Source organism: Orcinus orca, chromosome 13 (assembly GCF_937001465.1).
Source record: "Orcinus orca chromosome 13, mOrcOrc1.1, whole genome shotgun sequence".
Lineage (NCBI taxonomy): Eukaryota > Metazoa > Chordata > Mammalia > Artiodactyla > Delphinidae > Orcinus > Orcinus orca.
This window is the reverse complement of record NC_064571.1, coordinates 78,608,815-78,631,313: the sequence shown is the minus strand read 5'-3', so window position 1 is coordinate 78,631,313 and position 22,499 is coordinate 78,608,815. Positions and strand designations below refer to the sequence as shown.

Genomic DNA, 22,499 nt, shown 5'->3' with positions numbered 1-22,499 from the left:
TCCTCATCCAATCGACACCACCCCCACCCCCGCCATTTTTAGCTGGAAGGTTACATATGAAATAAGTGATGTGCTGCTTATATTTACCTGAAAATGCAAATGCTGCAATCTGAACTCGAGGTGGATTCAGTCCTGGCGAGGCATGGTGCAGAGCTCACAGGAATAACACCCGGTCCTTCTCTTCAAGATGTTTATAACTTAGTTGTGATACCAGACTCTCTGTTCTTGAAACAACAGGTTCTACAGATAAGTGCGGGGGGAAAGGAGTGGCGCCAGAATGCAGAAGTGAGTGGTCAGCAGGGACCTAGGGGGTCCTCAGAGGCTCCCTAGTGGTGAGTGACTTGATAGGAGGCTTGAACGGCAGATGCGGTTTCAAGCTGGGGAAGGAAGGCTGTCAGGTTCTTGGATAAGGTGAAGTCAGGTGAGTTTGTCCTGGAAGAGCCTCGCAAATGATGTGTTTTAGGGCATTCCAGGCTGGACACATTTGTTAGATTCTTTTATGTTAAAAAAACCCAGTCACCCATTACGCACAAGTACTATTTCATGAGAAAAACAAGGCCAGCAAGGGAAGAGGAAAGGAGAAAAGGGAGTGAGGTACCATGTTCCTGACTTAGGATGGTGGCGGGGGACCAGGACCTGGCACACGGTGTCACATAATTATTGGCTCTCTTACCCCTGAAATTCTCCTCTGTAAGATTTACCTGGAATTCCATTCTTTCTCCAGAGATAAATCACCAACAGGGACTCATATGAGGAAGCCACATTTTGGGGGCAAATGGAGGGAAAAGCTGCTCTGCAGTATGATGTGTGCCCAGGTAGGGGCTGCACAGAGCCCTGGCCACTGGCAGACGCCATCCAAGCGTTTCTCAGAGTGCCACAGCTGCCCCTCATGAGGATTCCCCCTCAGAGGGGATGCCCCTCCACCTCCAACCATGGCTCCCAGTGACGTGTAGATAAGGAGATCCCTGAGGACTGGGTCAGCAGCTGGTGAAGACAACTTACGATGCCCAGAATTAACATCCATCCATCCATCCATCCACTTATTCATTCAACAAGCAGATACTCTATGCCAAGTACCAAGCAAATTGCAGGGGCTATAGTAAGGGTTAGACAGTTCCCTTGAGGAACTCATGGTCTATCCACAAGGAAAACCTTATGCAGTTAGTGTCTTAACTGTCTACTCAGGTCAGAGTTGAATGAAATCCAGGCTTGGCTACAAAATCACACCAAACCAAACCAAAACACTTCATGAAGGGAAAAACCATACGTAACATTTTTTTCTCTCAAGCTCTTCCCAGAAAGGTGATAACAGAAGATTTGGTCCCAACAGGGCCACAGACAAGGGATTTGCATTTTAAAGTTTGACAGATATTTATAGGCCTTTCGATCTCCTTTCTCCCCTCTACCCACCCACCCCCAGCCTTGCCTGCCTTCCCCACCCCCAGTTCTCTACACTGTCCCAGGTACAAACTTGAGAAATGACGGCTCCAGGCCCAGAGGTTTCTAGGACATGTGCCCTGGGTGCTAAGCTCATACTCAGATTATAAATAAACCTCCTATTTATTGAATACCAGCTATACATTGAGTACTTTTCTTAATTTCTAATCCCCACAACCTCCCTGCAAGTTTTGTTATTTACCTTTTTTGTTGTTGTTAAGGGAAAAGGAAAACGAGGCTCAGAGAGTTTAACTAACCTGCCCCAAATCACGGATAAGAAGTAATGGTGACAGAGTTAAAACTCAGGTCTGTGCATCTCCAAACCTATGACATTTTCATGAAGCCGGCCCGACTCCAGTCACACAGCCCGGTTACAGTAGGCTACTTAGCTGAGCTCCTTCTTGGAAAAGGTTATTCTGCGCTCCAGTTTTCTTGCTGGTGTTATTCTGGAAACAGCCCAATAAACGTCACAATTTGATTTACTCGGGACAAACTTGCAGCTGTCTTCCTTTGCAGCTCTTCTTGGGCTCTGAGATTTTTCCTTTCCTTCCTCTACTCGTCTTTCACGCAGGCCTCTGCAGCCCGACAGCTGCACAGCTCGCTTTGGAACCGTCCTCTGCAGGCCCATAGGATTTGCTGAACAGAGCTGCCTTCGGCCCCAAAGAAAGCCTGTTGGAGACAAGCTCAGAATCTCAGACCCTTACATTTTTGCAGCTGGAAAGGATCCCGGAAAACATCTAGGAAACAGAGGTTCCGAGAATAACTCATGCGAGGTAGCTGGCGTCAGACTTATGAGAATACCTGCTATGTATTTGCTATGTTAAAAGGGAAAGATAAAAGAGACAAATGACATGGACGCCTCCACGTGCTGGGGGCTTTGTCTTGTTTAATCTCCACTACAACCCAGTGAGGTACAATTAATTATTATCCTCATGTCACGGGGGAGCCCTGGCTCAGAGAAATAACTGACTGAAGGTTCCACAACGAGTAACTATTGGAAGTGGGATCTGAACCCAGGCGATGATAGGACTGTACAGAGCCTTCCTTTCCACGGCAGGCGGTGGGATGTGCTGAGGAGCCCAGACAGCATCCTGGCTGCTCCTGTGCTGAATTCAGAGCAAACAGCAACAGGACAGAGATGAATGCCATCATTTCGTGGATTTCTTGGGAAGTCAAGTCTAGACTAAGGTTACCTGGTGTTCACCAACCACCTCCTGGGTGGTCTTTTGACCAGTAAGGCCTCCCCTGGAAACAAGGACCACTTGCCTACTTGCAGCCTCTCCCCAGACTTTCTGAGACTGTCTGCTACAAATCAGAAGGTTCTGCAAGTTCCCTTCCTCCTTGCAAAATCCATCCCCCACCCTCAAAGAGGAGGCCTTAGAAGTGCCAAATTGGGAGCCATAAGAAAGTTGTCGCTAGTGCCAAGTCTTCCTGTCGAGGTTGAGAGATCAGGTTCAAAGCTCAAGCCGCAGCTTCCCCACCTTCTCTCCCCATCCTGTCTCCGATCCTGAGAGGGGACGCTTCTTCCCTTCCCCCACTGCAGTTCCTGTAAACGCCTCTGGATCGTGTTGTGCTGAGCTGCGGGTCAGACGGGGGTCTGAGGCATCCTCTCTGCTCTCTCCAGATAGATGCCATGGCAGAGGCTCCTGGGACAGCTCCTCTCCAGGAAGAATGGCTACAGAAGCAGAGATCTCCATTCCTGAGCACCAGGGTGGGTTCTGGTGCGGATTGGGCTGCTCCTAAGAGAGCTCTTTTCTGAATACTCGCACTGACTCTGCAGCTGTGGGTCCCAATGTTCAGAACAACATGGGTAGGAGATGACGCTGGTCCAGCGGCTTCAAATCTTACCCAGCAAGCCCTGGCTCAGCCCCAGCTGCTCTTAAGGTACAACTCACAACCCATGTCTCCCAAAACATTTTTCTTGGCCATACATCCAGGCTAATCTCCACTCTCCTCAGAAATGAGATACACCCACACGTAACTATCAGGAAGATAGACTGTCATCGGTGGCATTTAGTTGTGCGACCGGGGACACTTTTGACCTCAGTACGTAAGGAAACTTTTCTGCATCTTGGTATCACCCATTCTGGAGGAAAGAGATGACCTGCTAATGACCGTGTTACTGATGGCCCTGATTTGGCATCATTTCGCTAGCTTGCAGTGATAACATTTGCTAGCTTGCCAGTGATGATATTTTCTCTTTTCAGAAAGCACTCAACATTGTTATCAATCCATCCAGTAGCTCTTAGCCCTTTTTCAGTTATGCCAAACCTATAAAACTTTTTGAAAACTTTTACCTACCAGTAAACTTTACATGGGAACATACATGATTATTATTGCATGCTATATTTGACACCCTGAAGCCCATCTCTGACGTCTATCACACTGCTAACCTCTGTTCTAGAGAGAGAGCATCCTGGTCCGGGGACCTCATCTGGTTCCTTGTGTGTCTCCAGAGTGTACTGGGGTTTCTGGTGCATAATAGATACACTACTTGGGAAATGTGGGTTGCAAGTTGAATGAATTAACTGATCTGGGAGTGAGTTTGTGAGAGCAATGCTGGCTTGGTGATAACCCCATGAAGGAGACCATTGCTCTGTTGGCCCAGTAAGAGTGACATTAAGTGACACTGTGCATAGCTCAAAGGTAGTCGCCAAGGCTGCACTTGGGTGGAAATGAGAGAGGGCAGGACAAACAAGGCTGACAGCATTGACAAGGGAAACACCTTGGGATGGCACGGACTGGAAGAGGTGCCAGGTGAGTACCCTGGGGATTGCAAACCTCCAGACCAATAGTTCTCAAATTCAGCCTTCTTAGGACTTGTCTGAAGAGTCTGTTATACAAACAAGCTGTTGGACCCCACCACCATAGATTCCGAATCAGGTGGTCTTTGGATCACACTTAGAGAAACACTGCTGTAGGTCAGAGAAAGATGTAGAGGCTGAAGAAAGAAAAGAAGGAAAATAATGTTGTTTGGGGCACAGATCCATTCACCGCAGCACGATAAGGATAATGAATTTCTCTCTCTCTCTCTCCCTCTCTTTCTGTCTGTCTGTCTCTCCTTTACTCTCATTCTATCTCCTTCTTTTAATCTGCTGCAGCTATAAAGAGCTTTTGAAAGTTTATGGCACATTGTCCAGAGTGACCAAATATTAGCCTGCAGAGTTGGTTTTTTTTTTTTTTTCCTGAAATCACAGCTCTGGCAGAGGCTGGTCACTGCGCAGGCAGGAGCCACTCAACAAGTTCCTCACGTGGTAACAGGGAGGAGAACAAGCCTACAGAGACCTCCACTTTGGCTCCCACGAGGGGAAACCAGCAGACCCACCCGGGACATGAGCTGTTTTTTCGAGCTCTGTTTTTCAGGGGCTTCTCCCCGAATGACATATAACGAGAACAGAAGATGCCAAGGCTGCCTCTAGCCATGGATTGTGGGAGGCCCACCACAGCTGGCCTCCCAGAGGGCCAAAGTTGATCATTTGCACGTGGCATTTCCAAATGCAGCTTCCCAGACTGGAATCCTCAAGCTGCGGGGGGAGGACCCATGGAGCTTTGTGAAATATGGATGTCTGGGCCTCACACCCTTGAACTCTGGCTCAGAAGGTTTGCGGTGATCCCAGGAACCTGGGCTCTTTTAAAACCACCAGGTATTTTGGATGGGCAACCAGATTTGGAAACTTTCGGAGGACTCTAGCACCACAAAATCTGTTTCAGTCCTCCAGCCAGCTGAGATCAAAAATTCCCATCCTAGGGCTTCCCTGGTGGCGCAGTGGTTGAGAGTCCGCCTGCCAATGCAGGGGACGCAGGTTCGTGCCCTGGTCCGGGAGGATCCCACATGCCGCGGAGCAGCTGGGCCCGTGAGCCATGGCCGCTGAGCCTGCACGTCCGGAGTCTGTGCTCCGCAACAGGAGAGGCCACACAGTGAGAGGCCCGTGTACCACACACACACAAAAAATTCCCATCCTAGATCTGGTGTGGATGCCTCCAGGCCTTTCCCCTATAATCTCATTTTAAGATCCAGTACTGATGTCACTTTTTTCAGGAAGCCTTCCTGGGACGTCCAGCTGAAGTTTATTATCTCCCCCTCTCTCTCCTCCATGGCACATTTCCAGTGTCTTTAATGACACTTTATAGCATGACCCACTCCTCATATGACATTTGTCCACCAGTGCTGTGCACTGAAAATATAATGCCAGTCACATACATAATCTTTAATTTTCTAGTAGCCATATTTTGCTTAATGGAAATAAATAGGTAAAATTAATTTTAATAGCATGTTTGATTTAACTCAATATATCCAAAATGTCATTTCAACAAGTAGTAATATAAAAATCATCAACGAGATTTTTTTAAATCACACTGAGTATTTGAAATCTGGTGTGTATATGACACTTAGATCTCATTTCAGCTTTGCTTACATTTCAAGTGCTACATATGGCCACATGTGGCAAGTGGAGGCCATACTGGGTAGCACAGTCCTGGTTCTTTGAGGGCAAGTCTGTGACTTTGCCTCTGGGTCTTCAGAAGCAGAGTCTTTCCCCGGACCCAGTATAGGAGCTTAGAAAGTGTCTGAGTCCATTCAAATACAAACTCCTCCTGGACCAGATCCTTTGGCTTTGTGTGTGTTTGTTTGTTTGTTTTAAGGCACAGTATCTCTGTAGATGAGAGTGGTTAACGGGTACATCCGGAAAAGGGAAAGCTATCCAGAGCAGGTTTCATTTAAGAGGACTGAGTATTGGGAGAAACCTGGGGGAACAGGGCATTCATCAAAGGGAGCAGAAAAAGGCAGTGGATCCCAAGGGGTAGATACCAGGGTAACTTCTCCATCCTGCAGCGCAGGATCCAACCTATCAGAATCGGGCGATGGTGGCTCTGAACCATACGTTCAGTCTCCTTCTGCAGGTTACCTTGAGCTGCCTGAAGAACACCACCTGCCAGAGGATTGGATTGAGGTCTATGTGGTCAGTTAAGTCTCTAAAAAAGAGCTGCAGCAAGAACGTGTTCTCAGCAAAGATGACTTCTGAAAACACATTGAGCCCGTTTATACCTTGGCCACAGGCTTCCCAAGAAAGTTCACTGGCTTACCTCATAATTCACTCATAGTTGGGTCAGTTAAGAGAACGGGCTACCACTTCTGTCCAAAAGGAATTGCCTCCAAGCCAGTGCCTACAGATACATGATCATAGCTTCCTAGGAAACAGATATGTCCTGAGGAAATCAGAGTTCAAGCCCCTTTCCCTAGATCCTCTGAGTTCAAATAATCCATGTATAGAGGTACAGGGACTGGAGTTCGGTACACCCGCCCACTCCCTCCAAGCTGCTTGTCACTAGCAGTGTAGTAAGTTTCAACCAGGCATCTAAGGAAGAACAAACCCTTGGTTGGACCATATCGTTCCTAGGTGAGGCTTGGGATATGGTAGCAAGAGCCCGGCCTTTGGAGAGGAACACCCCGTTCTCCAAATGCCAGCCCACCCGTTTATTTGGAACATCTATCGTATTAGAACTGTTCATTTGTACACTTCCTAGAAGGGCTTTTCGGTGTTTTATGCAAAGCACTGTAACAAATGGTTAAGATCTTGGCCCACAAGCATGTGACTTCCAGCAGGTTACTTTTCCTCTTTTAGCCACAGGTTTTTCACTGTGAAATATGGGTACTAACAGTCCCTACCCCCTAGGGCTGTGTACTGATTAAACCAGGAGATAAAGTTCTAGTCAAAATATATGGAAAGTGCCCCATAAAATTTCATAATGATTTGAAAATTCAACCCAACATAAAACAGGACAGTTTAATGTAGAAAAATGAGTTTAAAAGAGTAGAGAAATGGATATTTTCAAGCAAGTGGGCACTGAATACATATGATTACTGCAGTAAGTGATGGGCATCTGAGGGTAATTAGAAGAAAGGAAGCCTGTCCTCTTAGTGTTCAGCTTACAGTCTAGTCCAGTGGACTGTACCACAGGAGGATAGCCTTGTGTTAGCCCATGTAGCACCCACTATTAACACAATAGAGGCCACCACCACGGGGTTGACTGGTAGAGTAGACCAGAAAAAACACTTTGCCTCTGGAGAGGCAATGGGATTGCACCACTCACCCCAGGCAGGAAAGCTACACCAGCCCATGTATAACAATGGGACGAGCAGCCTGTCTTCTAAGGAGAGTGAGAAGGGAAAGTCCAAACTGAAGGAAAGAGACAGGTGAGAAGGGAATAAGAAACTTTAGTGAGAAGTAAGCTGGACAGTAAGAATATCAAAAGAGAAAATAGACCAAGGGCTTATCAGCAGGCACAGTCTCCAAAACATCGGAAAATGTTGCTAAGATCCATAAGATGACAACAGCTTGCAACGTGGGTAAGGGATGGGAGGGGAGGGAGAGGGGGAGTGGGAAATTCATCTCCAACCCCACTGTCTGTTCCTTAGCACAGACACTCCCAGGGCTCCCCGGCTCTGCCAAGATCACCCTTCTGCAGAGCTGATCACAAATGCTGATGATTGAAAAGTTGTGCAGTCCTCAAAGCCTCGGCTTTCCATTCCTAAGAATGTCCAGGAAAGGCTAGTTTAAGACACTTACCTTCTCTCTGCCTGGCTTTCTCACTTGTGCTTGCCAAGGCTGGTCTTCCTACAAGGAGTAATTAGATTAAATCTTTAGGACGTTTTGAGCTGCGAGAAGGGAGAACACCAGCACGTACATACAGGCACAGTTATTTTCACAGGATTCCATTTCCTCTGTTCTCTTTGAATTCACCTCCTGGTAACAGCTGTCTGGCTCCCTAAAGCAGCAACAGCTGCAATAATGAACCCACCATTTGAGCCTGTGGATGACACCGGCTCAGCCCCGAAATGCAGCTGTTCTTTAATGCCTGATGTCTTAGCCCTCCCCAGCTCTAGACAACAAAGAGAGCCATTCGTGAACACCCCACATCTCAAGTTTTCATACGGGGGATCCCCTATGCCTTTTACCAGTGGCAGAGTTTCTTACTTCTGCCACTTATTGGTCGTTTGACTGAAGGCAAGTTCAAAAAGCCTCTCTAAACCTTAGTTTCCTCAAGTCTCTGATGGTGATGATAATATTACCCACCTCGTGATGTTGTTTGTGAAGCTCCAAAGATATAATAGATATGAAAATCTTTTACATGTTATAAGGCAATATTCTTGTATTAGGTATTATTAAGGTCCTTGTTTCTGATTTTAACAAGTGAAAAATTATTAAACAATATAATACACTTCTGAATAATAATAAACTTCTGAATGGGCTGTCAGTATAATAAACTTCTGAATTGGGCTGTCCGTATACATGGTCTCTGAGGAGTGGAGAAATCATAGAGGTTTCTGGAGAAGACACTTGGCCCCGCAGAGGGACTGGTAGAATCTGAGAGGTTAAGGGAGAGAGAGAGAGATTTGGGTGAGGGACACAGCCCAGGCGAAGGGCGAGAGAAGAAAATGTGGTCTACTGACAAAGTGGGGCCATCCTGGAATGGGGCAGAGAATGTGCCTGAGGACCAGGGGGATGGAAAGTTGGGATGGTCAGGATGAGCCAGAAGATGGATGGCCTTAAATGACAGGCAGAGATGTTATCAGAAGAGATTTTAATAGCATGAAAATGTCAAGCCTGGGAGGTCACTCAGTCCTCCTCCCTGCCTCCAAGGGTTTATCTCTCTCCAACAATCTAGGCAAAGGGCCTGCACTGGACATGCTCTTGGCTTTCTGGAGCCAGACTCCGTAGCTCTTGGAGCCCTGGAGGTCTTCTCTCTGTCCAAGTGAGCGATTCCCAGCTTCCCTGCTTATTAAAAAAAGAGATTACTGGGCTCCAGCCTAGACTCATCAAATCAGAGCTTCAGGAGAGGGGCATAGGAATCTTCCTTTTCAAAATAATTCTTCCTCTCTCCCCAGGTTCTTCTTGTCATGGAAGTGTGGGAGGTGTGCATGTGAGCTATGTGCCATGCATGCTAAACGTGGAGCCCCAGAAAGGACTCAGCAACCTTAGCACATCCTACTAGTTGATGTCCTAGTGTCTTTACAGAGTCCCTCCCTCCCTCCCTCCCTTCCTCCCTTCCTCCCTTCCTTTCCCCTGTGGGGATCTCAGGGGCTGTTGGAGGATATATTTTCACTTTGTGATTATTTCACTTTAGATGCTCCTTTTTTGTATTTTTAATGGGAGTAGCAGCTGGACCATCCACCTTCCCACACCCACTGTCCTCCCTGCTGTTCCCCCAGCTGCCCTGGCCCTTCCTTCCTTCCTTCTTTCCCTCCCTCCTTCCGACTTTGTCTTTTCTTTCTTTCTTTTTAAATAAGTGGACTACCCAGTTGCTTTGATTCAACTTGAGGGCAACTGTAATCCTCAAGTCTTTGTACTGTACACTATACATGGACCTACTCAGGCCAGCCTTGCCTAGTCACTGCTTTGAAAATTCTAATTTTAAAATTAATAATTTTTTGAAACTTAGAGAATACTGACAACTATATAGTTACTTTATAATAGCAACTACAAAAAATTGAAATTTCTTTCCATGTATTAATCTTCACAGCAATCCTGTGAAGTAGGTGCTGTTATGATTCCCCTACTACAAATAGAGAAACTGAGATGCAGAGAGATTAAGTTACCTGCTTAGGATCATATAGTTACAAAAGTAGACAAGTCAAAGTTTGGACCTAGGAAGCCTAGCTGCAGAGTCTACACTTTCTAACCATGACACTAGACTACCCCTCAAGAAGAAAGATGAACGAAGAAAACTTACCCTCAATTCCTATTACCAGAAGTAACCACTCAAACACTTAGTCTTTTTCTATTAAAAAAAAATGTAATTGTATCAAAGTATTAATTTCATATATCTTGCTTTACAATTCTAATATTAAATTATAGTTCCTATATTACATGTTCTTCATAAATATGGTTTTTATCCACTATATAGTATGCCATCATATGGAGAGGACATAATTTATGTAATCACTGCTTTCTTATTAGATGTTGAGGTTGTTTCTAATTTTTTACTCTCATAATACTATGATGAACTTTCTTGCCCATAAATATTTGACTGCAGCTTGATTTAGTTCTATAGAATAAAGTTCACGTGTCAAAGAGACTTTTAAATCTCAAATGCATTCTGCAGACTTTAAAATATAAAAAAAAATCTAACCAGTTTACCCTCCCACAAGTGGTGTGTGGGAGGGACCGTTTCCTCACCCTCTTGCCAACTTTGCCCATTTGGGAGGTGAAAAATGGCCTCGCCTTGTTGCTGCATTTGCATGTCTTTGATTAAGTGAGGTGAACATTTTCTTCTGCGTTTGTTAGCCGCTGGGTACTTCTTTTGTGAGCTGTTTATTTATGCCCTTGTTCATCTCCCCAAAGGCAAGCTTGTGTTTTTCTTGTCTGTATGAGTTCTTCATAGCCATATCCTTTTGAGTCATATTTGTTGGAAATATTTTCCCACGTTTGTTCTTTGCCTTGTATCTGCCTTTTAGGTGTCAATTAACTTGCAAATATGGAAGTCTGAATTGAAAATGGTCCAAAGGAGGGGCCAGAGTTTCTGAAAATGAGCAGACTCATTACACAGATATCTTGCTAAAAACATTGAGTATTCATTTAATACCAGGAGTTTTGGCATCTTAGTCATTGGTATTGGCAACGACTAAAGAAGAAACTGCACTTTTCTGCTGCTCAGGCTGATAAAAACAGAGGGAAATCCTTAGAGAACAGCCTCAGTGCAAATTGCTTTCAACTTTTTTGACATGGGTATTAAAATGCCACCCCAAATACCAGTGGTAATAAAGAATCCAACTTAAAAGGGGGAGTAGGTGTAAATGTAACACATGAGATTTTTTTTTTTTTTTTTTTTTGGAATCTTGCTAGACTGGTGCTGAACAATCAGTGGTGAAGCTCTCAAAGCTGCCTCTCCTTCCTTGTGTGGAAAACCCCAGGCTATTTGTGGACTAAATATTGACATGAGATTTTGAAACAAGACGAACGGCTCATATTCCCTTGCAATAGGAAAACCCGACACATTCTGCCCTGCTCCTCTCAAGGGAGAATTAGCTTCACTTCCTCTATTTATTACCCTCTTCCCCTGCTCTGATGTTCCTCCGCCCCACACATCACATGCCCCTCTCTGCTACCTTCCTGTCCTCCACCGAACTGCCCATTTTGTGCAGACATGGTGACTGGGTATTTATCCCAAATGAACACATTTAGTCATATATTCAAAAGAGAAGGTGGCTCATATTCTGATTAGAAACCATAGGGACGGGGCTTCCCTGGTGACCCAGTGGTTCAGAATCTGCCTGCCAATGCAGGGGACACGGGTTCGATCCCTGGTCAGGGAAGATCCCACATGCCACGGAGCAACTAAGCCCCTGCGCCACAACTACTGAGCTCTGTGCTGTAGAGCCCGCAAGCCACAACTACGGAGCCCGCGTGCCGCAACTACTGAATCCCACGTGCCTAGAGCCCGTGCTCCGCAACAAGAGAAGCCACCGCAACGAGAAGCCTGCGCACCACAACGAAGAGCAGCCCCCGGTCGCCGCAACTAGAGAAAGCCTGTGCACAGTAACGAAGACCCAACGCAGCCAAAAATAAAATAAATAAATTTATTAAAAAAAAAAAAAAGAAGAAAGAAACTGTAGGGACCCCACAGGGACATGGCTATTTGGGAATAGCCTTTTTAAGGCTTTTTTTAAGAGAAAGCCACACTGCCTTGGCCTCCACCTACATTCATTCGGCCAAGAAAGTTCACCCAGCACTTGACTGTGGAGTGGGTTGGTGAGTGAGGACCTTGAGCTCAGGTCATGCAAGCGCTTGAGGACAAAGAAATCTTAGACACTTTTGGGAGCAAGGGTGCTACTCTACCTTGTGACACCGCTTAGCCAAGGGGATGGAGATAAACATGGTTTCAGGTCAGGAAATCCTCCTCAGGAACTGCTTGAGAAGTCTGCACGGCTTTTCTCTTTCTGTCCTAAAGGATTTCTACAGTTTAGCCTATTTATCTTCTGTCTCTCATCTCTCCCACGAAGTCAGCCATAGGATTTCATTCCTATTTTTCTTTTCTGCTACTTTGTCCTCGTTTAAATACTCAGCTGGTGAAAGTCATCTATGTGCACATTGCACAATGCTTTGCAATTTATTTTTAAGAAGACGAAAACAAAAAGATTACCCTTTGGCTTTCCAATGAGCCTCAAACTCAAATCATGAGAGCCAGAAACTTTTATTATTTTCCTAGTTTGTAGAGAGAGTGATGGCAGTGACGTGAAAGCGATGCTGGGAAGAACCATCACCGGCTTCACAGCCCAGGAGGCTGCGTCAGTAACCAACTAGGAAACTGCTACTTTTATTTCTCTTTACCAGCTCAAGGACATAGGAAGATATCACATTGCACTTAAGTGTTTTCTTTAATCACACACCCAGACACACACACACACCCAGACACACACACACACACACACACACACACACACACACACACACACACACCCTCTGCCCCATGAGAAGTATCTATTATCCAAATGTGAGCTGGGCGCTAAGGTTGTGAGATAGGGCAAACGGTCCAGGTTTTTAACTTAGTCCCAACTGTGTTCAAGCACCGTCTGTGTCCCTTGCCAGCGGAAAGGCCAGGAGCTAGCGTGGACAGTGGGGTTCTGTGGGGCTGTGGCTAGGATAAGGGACTGCGGATTATACAAAGGTCCGGGGAGTGTGTAGACCCCAAAGTCCAAAGACAGCTTTTGAAACTAGGGCCCACTGAGTGTCGGCGTGCCAAGCACAGGGCTAGAGGCAGTGAGGGCTGGAAGTGGCCGCGTGACTGGACTGTGGCTCTGGGGTGTCTGCTGCACAGGTGTTGGGTAAGGCTGGGTCTCCAAAGGGGACGCTGGGTCCTGTGAACCTTGGGCGAGGTCCTGAGCATCTGAGCTTTGCATCCTCTCTTGTAAACTGAGGATGATGCCTACTTCACTGGATTGTATCGAGGATTACGTGAGAGTGTAGGCAAAGCCCTCATTTTTAGCACCTAGCACAGAGTAAGTGTTGTAAGTCTTCAAAATAGGTGTTATTGGACTTCCTTGGTGGCTCAGTGATTAAGAATCTGCCTGCCAATGCAGGGGGCACGAGTTCGAGCCCTGGTCCGGGAAGATCCCACATGCTGTGGAGCAACTAAGCCCGCGAGCCACAACTACTGAATCCCGTGTGCCTAGAGCCCATGCTCCACAAGAGAAGCTGCCGCAATGAGAAGCCCGCGCACTGCAACTAAGAGTAGCCCCTGCCTGCCGCAACTAGAGAAGCCCGCGCACAGCAATGAAGATCCAACACAGCCAAAAATAAATAAATAAAATAAATAAATTTAAATAAACAGATAAAAATAAAAAAGACATTGGTGACTTACAAAAGAAAAGCATCTCTTAAAAAAAAAAACTAGGGGCTTCCCTGGTGGTGCAGTGGTTGAGAGTCCTCCTGCCAATGCAGGGGACATGGGTTCGTGCCCCGGTCCGGGAAGATCCCATGTGCCACGGAACGGCTGGGCCTGTGAGCCATGGCTGCTGAGCCCGTGCGTCCGGAGCCTGTGCTCCACAACAGGAGAGGCCACAACAGTGAGAGGCCCGCGTACCGCAAAACAAACAAACAAACAATAAATAAAAATAAAAAAAACTAGCTTTAGAAAAAAGGTGTTATTGCTGCTGTGATTGACGTATATACATAAAAGTGTTTTATCTATACAAAAAGAATTCTTTCTAAAAATTTCAATTATAGGAAAATATGTCTAAATATCACCCGTACCTGCTTGATAAAGATAATTTTGTGGCCTAAGTCTAAGTAGAAAGTGGTATGGGGTGACAGAGGCCTTTATTTTGGAACTGCAAACCCAAAGTTGGAAAACAGTGGCAAACCTTCCAACAGGCTCCAAGGGGACTTCCAAACCCCTCCCTCACCTACCTCTTCCCTCAAGACGTAAAGTCACTTCCTGGAGCTCGGTGCTTCGGAGTCAGACTGCCTGGGTCTTGACTGTGTCTCCTCCACGGGTTAATCTTGTGACTTTGGGCCACTTTTTCAACTTCTCTAAGCCCCAGTTTTTTCTTTAAAGGATTTTTTGTAAGATTTAAATGGAATAAACCATACAAAGCACTTAGCACTAAATACATTTATTATTATTGTTTCATCACTGGGATAACTGTGTATGGCCATATGGCCAAGAAAGGGAGTGCTTCACACACACACACACGCACGCACACATGACACTCCTTTTAGACTGTAAGAATTATGCCTGTTCACTAACATGGCAGAGAGGAGTGCCTATCTTATGTTAACATCTAATTTAGGAGTAAGGACAGCCAGTCTAAACCTACTTCGTGTTTTTAGCCCCTACAGTGCCAATCTCAGGCACCCTGTATTGTCTACATGATTGAATGGTACCAATCAATCAGGCTTCTCGTATTTACAGAGTTGAAGTTCAAGCTTGGGTTCTGGCTTCAAGGGCACTACAGGGACCATCATGCTGATGTCTCTCATTCTTCTCCGGTGTTCTGGCCAGTGGTTAAAAGGCTGGACCCAAGGCAGCCTGCTTAGGGTCGAATCTTAGGGCTACCAGTCATTAGGTGTGGGGTCCTGGGCAAATTACTTAACCCCTCTGTGCCTCAATTTCTTTTCTGAAAAAAATATGTTATTGAAGTATAGTTGATTTACAATGTTGTGTTAATTTCTGCTGTACAGCAAAGTGATTCAGTTATACATATATGTATGCTTTTTCATATTCTTTTCCATTATGGTTTATCACGGTATGTTGAATATAGTTCCTTGGGCTATACAGTAGGACCTTGTTGTTTATCCATCCTATAGATAATAGTTTGCATCTGCTAATCCCAAACTCCCAACCCTTCTCACCCCTCCTCCCCTCCTCCCCTCCTCCTTGGCAACCATAAGTCTGTTCTCTATATCTGTGAATATTTCTGTTTCGTAGATACGTTCATTTGTGTCATATTTTAGATTCCACATATAAGTGATATCATATGGTATTTGTCTTTGTGACTTACTTCGCTTTAGTGTGATAATCTCGAGGTCCATCTGTGTTGCTGCAAACTGTGCCTCAATTTCTAATATTAGTCAAAGAGGATTGGTGATGATCATGGCATATACTTCATAGGGTCGTTTCGAGGATTAATGTGAGTTAACCTCTGTTAAGCACCTAGAATAAGACCTGGTGCAGCCTTGGCCTCCAGGCATGTTCCACTCAAACACGTCCTCCACAAGCAGCTGGAGTGATGGCTCTAGGGTTCTGCTGGCCAGATCCGGCCTCTGCTTAAATTTCATCGTGATGACTAGAAGCTCCTGTCATCTACAAGATAAACTCCAAGTGCCTTATCATTGTGAACAAGGCTCTCCTCTCCAGCTCCAATTGACCCCCTGGGACCATGGAATGACTGGTAGTTTCTTGCACAATTCATGCTAGGTCTAACCATCAAGCAATGGCTAGAATGCTCTCCTCCAAACTTTCACCTTGTTAAAAGAGCTCTACTTTTAAAGGAACAGCCTTTTAAGAACCCACAGGAATGTTACTTAAAAAGCAAGGCTGCAGACGTCATACCTTACAGAAAACCCTCCAGATTCTTTATCGTGGCCTCATCTGTGCACAACTATTTCTAAGATTTGACCCAGGTTTAGTCTGCCTCCGATGGCTCTCCTCTTGACACTAATATCACTTTCTAGCCATCCACCAATGTTTGGACAGCCACTGAAGTACTACGGGTGCTAATATGGCAATGGGGACACAGAGGGCTCCCAGGGCTGCCACATACAGTTGTGCAGGTGGTGCCCTATGATTCAATTTATCATAGCGCTTACACATGGTTTTATAAGTATTTTTACTTCTCTATCTCCACCCTCAATACTCTCAGCAACACAAAGAAAAAAAGGTTTTAAATTTAACTTTCTGTCCTCCGCACCCAGCGCAGTACTTGGTATGCAGCACGTTTTAAAGTCCTCTCAGGAGAATGCCTTGGGGTTGGAGAATTGTTTTTAATGTGTTACAATCATAGTCACAATAGCTTATAAATTGTTTTGAATGAATGACATTTAAGTTCATATTAAAATATTTATTCCAATAACTCAGTACTGTGGGAACTATGCATTCTGACTGATATGAAAGCTTATCTATCACTTAATCTGTATTAGCTTCAAGGGAAGAAAAATGACAGCTCTGGGAGTCAGGCAACTTTGGCTTTTCTATTCCCATCTTTGCCACAGCCTTTCGGTGTGACACTGAGCGAGTCATCGTCGTCTCCAGAATGCAAATAAAAGGATGGACTCAGTAGTCTCTAAGTCCCTTCATGGGTGTGATCATGGGTTACTTCCGATCAAGTACCATGTTCACACAGTAACGTGTTGCACCGCATTTTAAAGCTGGATGGGGGTTTAATGATCCTCTGGTCTACACTCCTCACTTTACAGGTGCTCTTTGCAAAGTAGAACAGATGCTATTATCCTCCTTTTACAAATTAAAATTCTCAGGCCCTGAGGGGGTGAGTCATTTGCTCTAAAGGAGGGTGAACTCTAGCGCATATTCCCGCTACACCACACTGTCAACGAGGCTTTACTGGGTCCAGTTTAGTCTAGTCCACTTTCTGTGGCCTGGTCCTCAATGCAGATAGAAAAGCACCAACTGGCATGTGCTCAGCTATAGGCCTTCGCATGCTAACAGCGTTAGGCTGTCCTGGGCCTCCATTTTCCTCTGAGGGTAGAAATGCTTCATTGCGGGGTAAATGCAAGTCTGGTTCTGGTTTGTTTCTTACCAGAGTGAGAGTCTACATTGACAAACATGGAAACCAGGCAGTTTTCCTTGTTGTAAGAGCAGGTTTCTGGGTGACCAGGGTCAGGGGAGAGAGGAGTCAGAACCCAGTAAGTCGTTCTGGTACTGGTTAATTTGACCGTGCACATACAGTAACAACGAGAACAAAACCTACATGTATTAAGTGTCTATGTATACCAAGGATTTGACAGATATTGTCTCATTTAGAAAATGAAATTTCCGAAAATAGAAGTTTAAGAAACCAGCAATTTTAGAAAGAAGCTTTAGAGAGGGAAAAATATGATGGCGTCTGGAAGCAGAAATGGTCTTACGTGGTTTACAATACAAGGCCTGAAAGCCCACGGTGACGGGGACCACCACATCCACCTGAGGTCTACTGAGAGCACCCTCCTCTCCGAGTCACAGTCACGTCACCTGCCTCTACCGAAACCAAAGGGTTTTTTTTTTTTAAGGTGGGCTTTGGGGTCTTAAGAGGGATCTTGGGTCAACCACTTCCTGGTGGCACTACCACTTCCTACCAGGGAAATCTTTACTGATTCTTTTAAGCTCTTAGAGCCTCAGTATTTTTATCTGTAAAGTGTGTTTTGTTCTTTTTTTAGATAAAGGTTAGTTATAACAATATATAAAATTCCTTGAATAGAATCAACAGATTCTAGGCTTTCCAATAAGAGTTGAAGGGAGAGAAAGAGGAGAAGGGAAAGGAGAAGTCATTTATTACATTTATTATGTTTCATTAACATTATTATTCTTCAAGATACGGCTTAGGGTCTTTTAGTAAATGGCAAAATTAAGAGCATTCTTCCACAGATTACCTGCTTGAGCTATTTTTCCCCTGAGCCAAGCTAATTAAAAAATACCACAAATGTTCTAATTACACCATTGACATTTCTTTTCGGTAACTGCAAAGGGACTTTAATAACCATGTTAAAGGACACATTAATATGAAATGTAACTCACTGTGAGTCTGATGTTCATACTAATTTCTGGAATTAGTGGCACAGAGAATAAGTTGCTTTTGTGGGACAAATGGGGAATCTGAGACCCCCTTTCCAAAGCACAGGGTCTATGTCTCCGAGCATTAGGAAGTGAAGCAAACTAGCAAGACCATCCAACTTAACAGATTCAGCGGCATTTGGAGCTATGGTGGGGAAAACAGGCTCCCTAGTTAATTTCACACTTCCTCTATACATTTCAAAAAACAAGGTGTGACTCTGCAGCTGGATATTCAAAAGACCTTCAGAAGGCTAAATGCCAGGTACTTTCCAAACTTCCCTGCCCTAAAGGAGCTTTCTGTTTCCCCGTGTCTGTTTGCTGGGGGAAATCCCAAACTGCTCAGTTAAAGCTAGGGCTTTAAGCTTCTCGAAGGATATTTCCTGCTCATTATGGCTCTGGGTTTACTGGAGCTGTTGGCTTTTGTCATTCTCGGTGTAGGAATGCTGGGGGCTTGTCTGCACTCTGCAAAACCCAAGGAAATTTGCTAAAGAGGAAGGAAAGGAGGAAATGGGCGTCCAAGGTGTGCCTGTGTTCCCTCCTCCCAAGAGCCGCATGCAGTAAGAGCCGTTGTCTGCGTTTGACAAATGAAGAATCCAAGCTCAGAGGGGTTACCTTGTCCCTAGAGCACACCGCTTCTCCAGCATTGCACCCCCTCTGCTCCGAAATCTCTAAGCGGTCGTGGCCCCTCTGGGGCACTCTGCACCTCTCTACCAGGCCCCTCACCACCACTTCCTTGCTGCAGATTGCCCTAGGTTTGTTTTTCTTCGCTCCCTCATTAATGAGTTCCACAGGACATGCTAAGTCTAGTTATGCAGCTTTAATTGGTTTAGTTACAACAAGATAATTCCTTTTTTCTTCTCTCAGAGGCCTTTCTGTTTAAAGACATTTTAGCTGGAAGATGCTAATTATCAATGAGGAGAAAGTGACACCTGAAGAGTTCATTCTCCATCTTGGTCCTTGGTTTCTCCTTTGAACTCCCTCTACCCGGCCCTTGTTCCCACTTCAGCACTTCTCCCCGACCATCATAAAAGAGACCTCTGCCCTGGCCGGGCGGCAAAACTTTCCTTCTCACTTGCCACGGAGTCGTTCTCTCTGCAGTTGTGTCGCAGGCATGGACAGCCTGCGTGAGACCTTCCTCAGCCTCGAAGATGGCTTGGACTCCTCCGACAGCCCTGGCCTGCTGTCCTCCTGGGACTGGAAAGACAGGGCAGGGCCCTTTGAGCTGACCCAGGCCTCTCCCACCCAGAGCCTCTCTCCGGCCCCATCGCTGGAGTCCTATTCTTCTCCTTGTCCGGCTGTGGCTGGGCTGTCCTGTGGGCATGGAGGTGCCAACAATGGGGGCGGCGATGACTGCGGCGGCCTTGGGACTGGCGGCCTGGTGGAGGTGGGCTATGATATGTTAGCTTTCCAGCCTGCCTATCTGCAGGGTGCTGGTGGCCCCAAAACCCCGAAGGGCACCAAAGTCAGGATGTCTGTTCAGCGGAGACGGAAGGCCAGCGAGAGGGAGAAGCTCCGGATGAGGACCTTGGCCGATGCCCTGCACACCCTCCGGAATTACCTGCCACCCGTCTACAGCCAAAGGGGCCAGCCGCTCACCAAGATCCAGACGCTGAAGTACACCATCAAGTACATCGGAGAACTCACAGACCTTCTCAACAGCGGGGCCCAGAGCACCTGAGCTCGGCCCAGGGACTCAGGGACTTACCACCCAGCCCCCTGGGTGGGGGCAGAGGACCTTTAAAGACCTGGACCACCTCACGGCACAACAGCACCTGCTTATCGTTATACAGTGAGCGTGGTGACCTTGTTGTCTGAAAAGTTCTAAGGGAATTCCCACTGGACTAGTCAGGACCACCAGAACACTTAACTGACAGTCAGCAGGTACTTTTGCTTCCAGTTTTCCCACCATTTCTCAAGAGACTTGCCCTTTGCAAAGAGACAGTTGGCTTTACCCTTTTCTGTCTGTTCGAGGTATTTTAAAGGGTCAGTGATTTCAAATGTATTTTTTCAATCGTGTAAAATTGTTACAATTAATCTTCTCCTGCCATTTTGGGGGGGGGTAGTTTTCTTTCTGTTGCTAACTAAACCTGTATTTTGTACGGGATCCAGGGTGACACCTGGATTCTTACTTAGAAAGATTAGTGTCAAGTAAAGGGCTACAGCGCTCCTGTTTTATTTTGTTCGTGTGCGTGTGTGTGTGTGTGTGTGTGTGACTAAAATCAGGCCTTTGCTTTTGCAGGGAACAAAATCACTTAAATGCAGAAGAAATTAGTGACATGGTAAATAGAAACTCACAGGCAGACAGACTACATTAAGACAGACTGGAGAGTTTAAAGACCAGCCCCTTCTCTCTTAAGGGAAAGAAAAGGAGGCTTTACAGGGCTTTTGGAGCCAGAGGAGGAAAAGGGGGAAGACTCAGCATCACAGCCGGGGCTTGAATAGAGCTGGGAGGGTGGGCTCTCCCTGAGCCAGGCCGGGTGTGAATATGACCTCACTGAATCCCTTCACTTACTCATTTCTCAAATGAAGAGATTGGCCCAAAACTCTAGTTTGAGTCTAGAGATAAGTGAAAGGGTCAGGATTAGAACTCAAGTCTCTGTCTAACCCTCCAAAGGGATTTATTTCTTTAGCCATAGCTCCTTCTCCTACACCCCCCAAATCACCTCACATGCACGCCCGCACAAACACACCCCCTCTTCCCAGTACCTCATCTTAGGGTGGTGACTGTAGCGCCCTCAGCTTGGCTGATCTGATGGCACACGTCATTGAAAAGGAGGCTTGGAATTAAGGAGTTCCTCAGAAACTAGTAGGCTTTTTTGTGTGTGTGTGGTACGCGGGCCTCGCACTGTTGTGGCCTCTCCCGTTGCGGAGCACAGGCTCCGGACGTGCAGGCTCAGCGGCCATGGCTCACGGGTCCAGCAGCTCCACGGCATGTGGGATCTTCCCGGCATGCACCTGCATCGGCAGGCGGACTCTCAACCACTGCGCCACCAGGGAAGCCCTAGTAGGCTTTTTTAGGGCTGAATTTTTCTCCCAATTGTTATTAACCAGCTGCATTTTTTTTTTTTTTTTTTTTTTTTGGTGAATTGTCTCCTGTCATTTTTTCTACTGGTTTTTTTTCTTGTTTTTAATAACAAATTACAAAGGCAGTAGGTGTGTTCACAATTTAATATATAACTTCTCCACTTTCTTTGCTGATACAAACGTATACAAATAAATATAGGTGTATATACATTTTTTAAGAATACCTTGAATTCTGAAAATTGCTTTTTTTTTACTTAGCAATATATAGTAAAAGTCCTTCCAGTTTAACACAAATAAATCCGTATTGTAAGTACCATTATTTCTTTTATTTTATAGATGAGGAAATTGAAGCACAGACTTGCCCTAAGTCACACGTGAAAAATATAGGGGAAAGTAGAGGTTCAAACAATGTTCCATAGCACAGGTACGCTATGCTAAACACAATTTGTTTAATTAATCACCTTTTGAATGAAATTTAGGGTTTTTTCAGTTTTTTATTACCAAAAACTGCTGTTAACAAACATCACGGACAACTAGCTTTATCCACTGATATTATCATTAGCTTGAAAATTTCCCAGAAATGGGATTCCTGGATCAGACTTGTGTGCTTGCACACTTTAAATTTAAATAGATACAGTTAGGTGTAGAAAAGTTCGTAGTTATTTACACTTGCCCAACATTATGGGACAGAAGCAGCTGGTCCACGTTGTCCCTGGATATTATCAATCTTCTGAAATTTTCAATGGATTAAAAAAGGGTTCTGCTGTTCTTGTGTTAATTTTAATTTCCCTGTGTACAATCTGAGATGGCTCACCTTTTAAAATCTTTTTGTGACTGCTGTTCATTTTGGTTCTTCTATAACTCGCCAGTGTATGTCCTTTGCCAGTTTTCTATTGGGTTATTTATCTTGTTAAGAATTTGGGAGATTTCTTTGCACACTGTACGTATTGAAAATTTTCCTTCCAGTTTCTCATTTTGTTATCATCTTTGTGTATGGTATCTTATATTTATGATTTTGATTCTGATATCTTTTGTTCTTTGAAGCTTTTCATTTGTATATGATCAAATCTCTCCTCTTTTTTTTTAATGGCTTCTGTGTTTCTTCCCTTTGCTTAACTTCTCCCAGTTCCAAGGCTATCCAAATATTTTGATTTTTCAAATATTTTAATATTTATAAATGGATCTTTAATATACCTGCAATTTATTTTTGTCCATAGTGCAAAGAAGGAATCTAACTTTATTTCTGATTAATCTTCTTATAACTGCAAAATAAG

The 22,499-nt window shown here is 45.2% G+C and overlaps 1 protein-coding gene and 1 long non-coding RNA gene across 2 annotated transcripts in view; one reads left to right on the top strand and one right to left on the bottom strand.

The window, feature by feature from the left end:
• The window catches only part of LOC117203249 (uncharacterized), a 58,506-nt gene extending 37,113 nt beyond the window's left edge, over nt 1–21,393 (bottom strand). Inside the window, exons 1-2 of the long non-coding RNA XR_004485940.2 lie at nt 20,908–21,393; nt 8,004–8,051 (exon numbers count right to left, since the gene is read on the bottom strand). This is a non-coding gene — a long non-coding RNA (uncharacterized LOC117203249). The remainder of the gene's footprint in view (nt 1–8,003; nt 8,052–20,907) is intronic.
• Nucleotides 15,334–20,894, top strand: MSGN1 (mesogenin 1). The gene has a single exon (XM_033437416.2). The coding sequence runs from the start codon at nt 19,313–19,315 to the stop codon at nt 19,877–19,879; it is 567 nt and encodes a 188-aa protein (XP_033293307.1). The 5' UTR covers nt 15,334–19,312; the 3' UTR covers nt 19,880–20,894.
• Nucleotides 21,394–22,499: the final 1,106 nt, after the last annotated feature.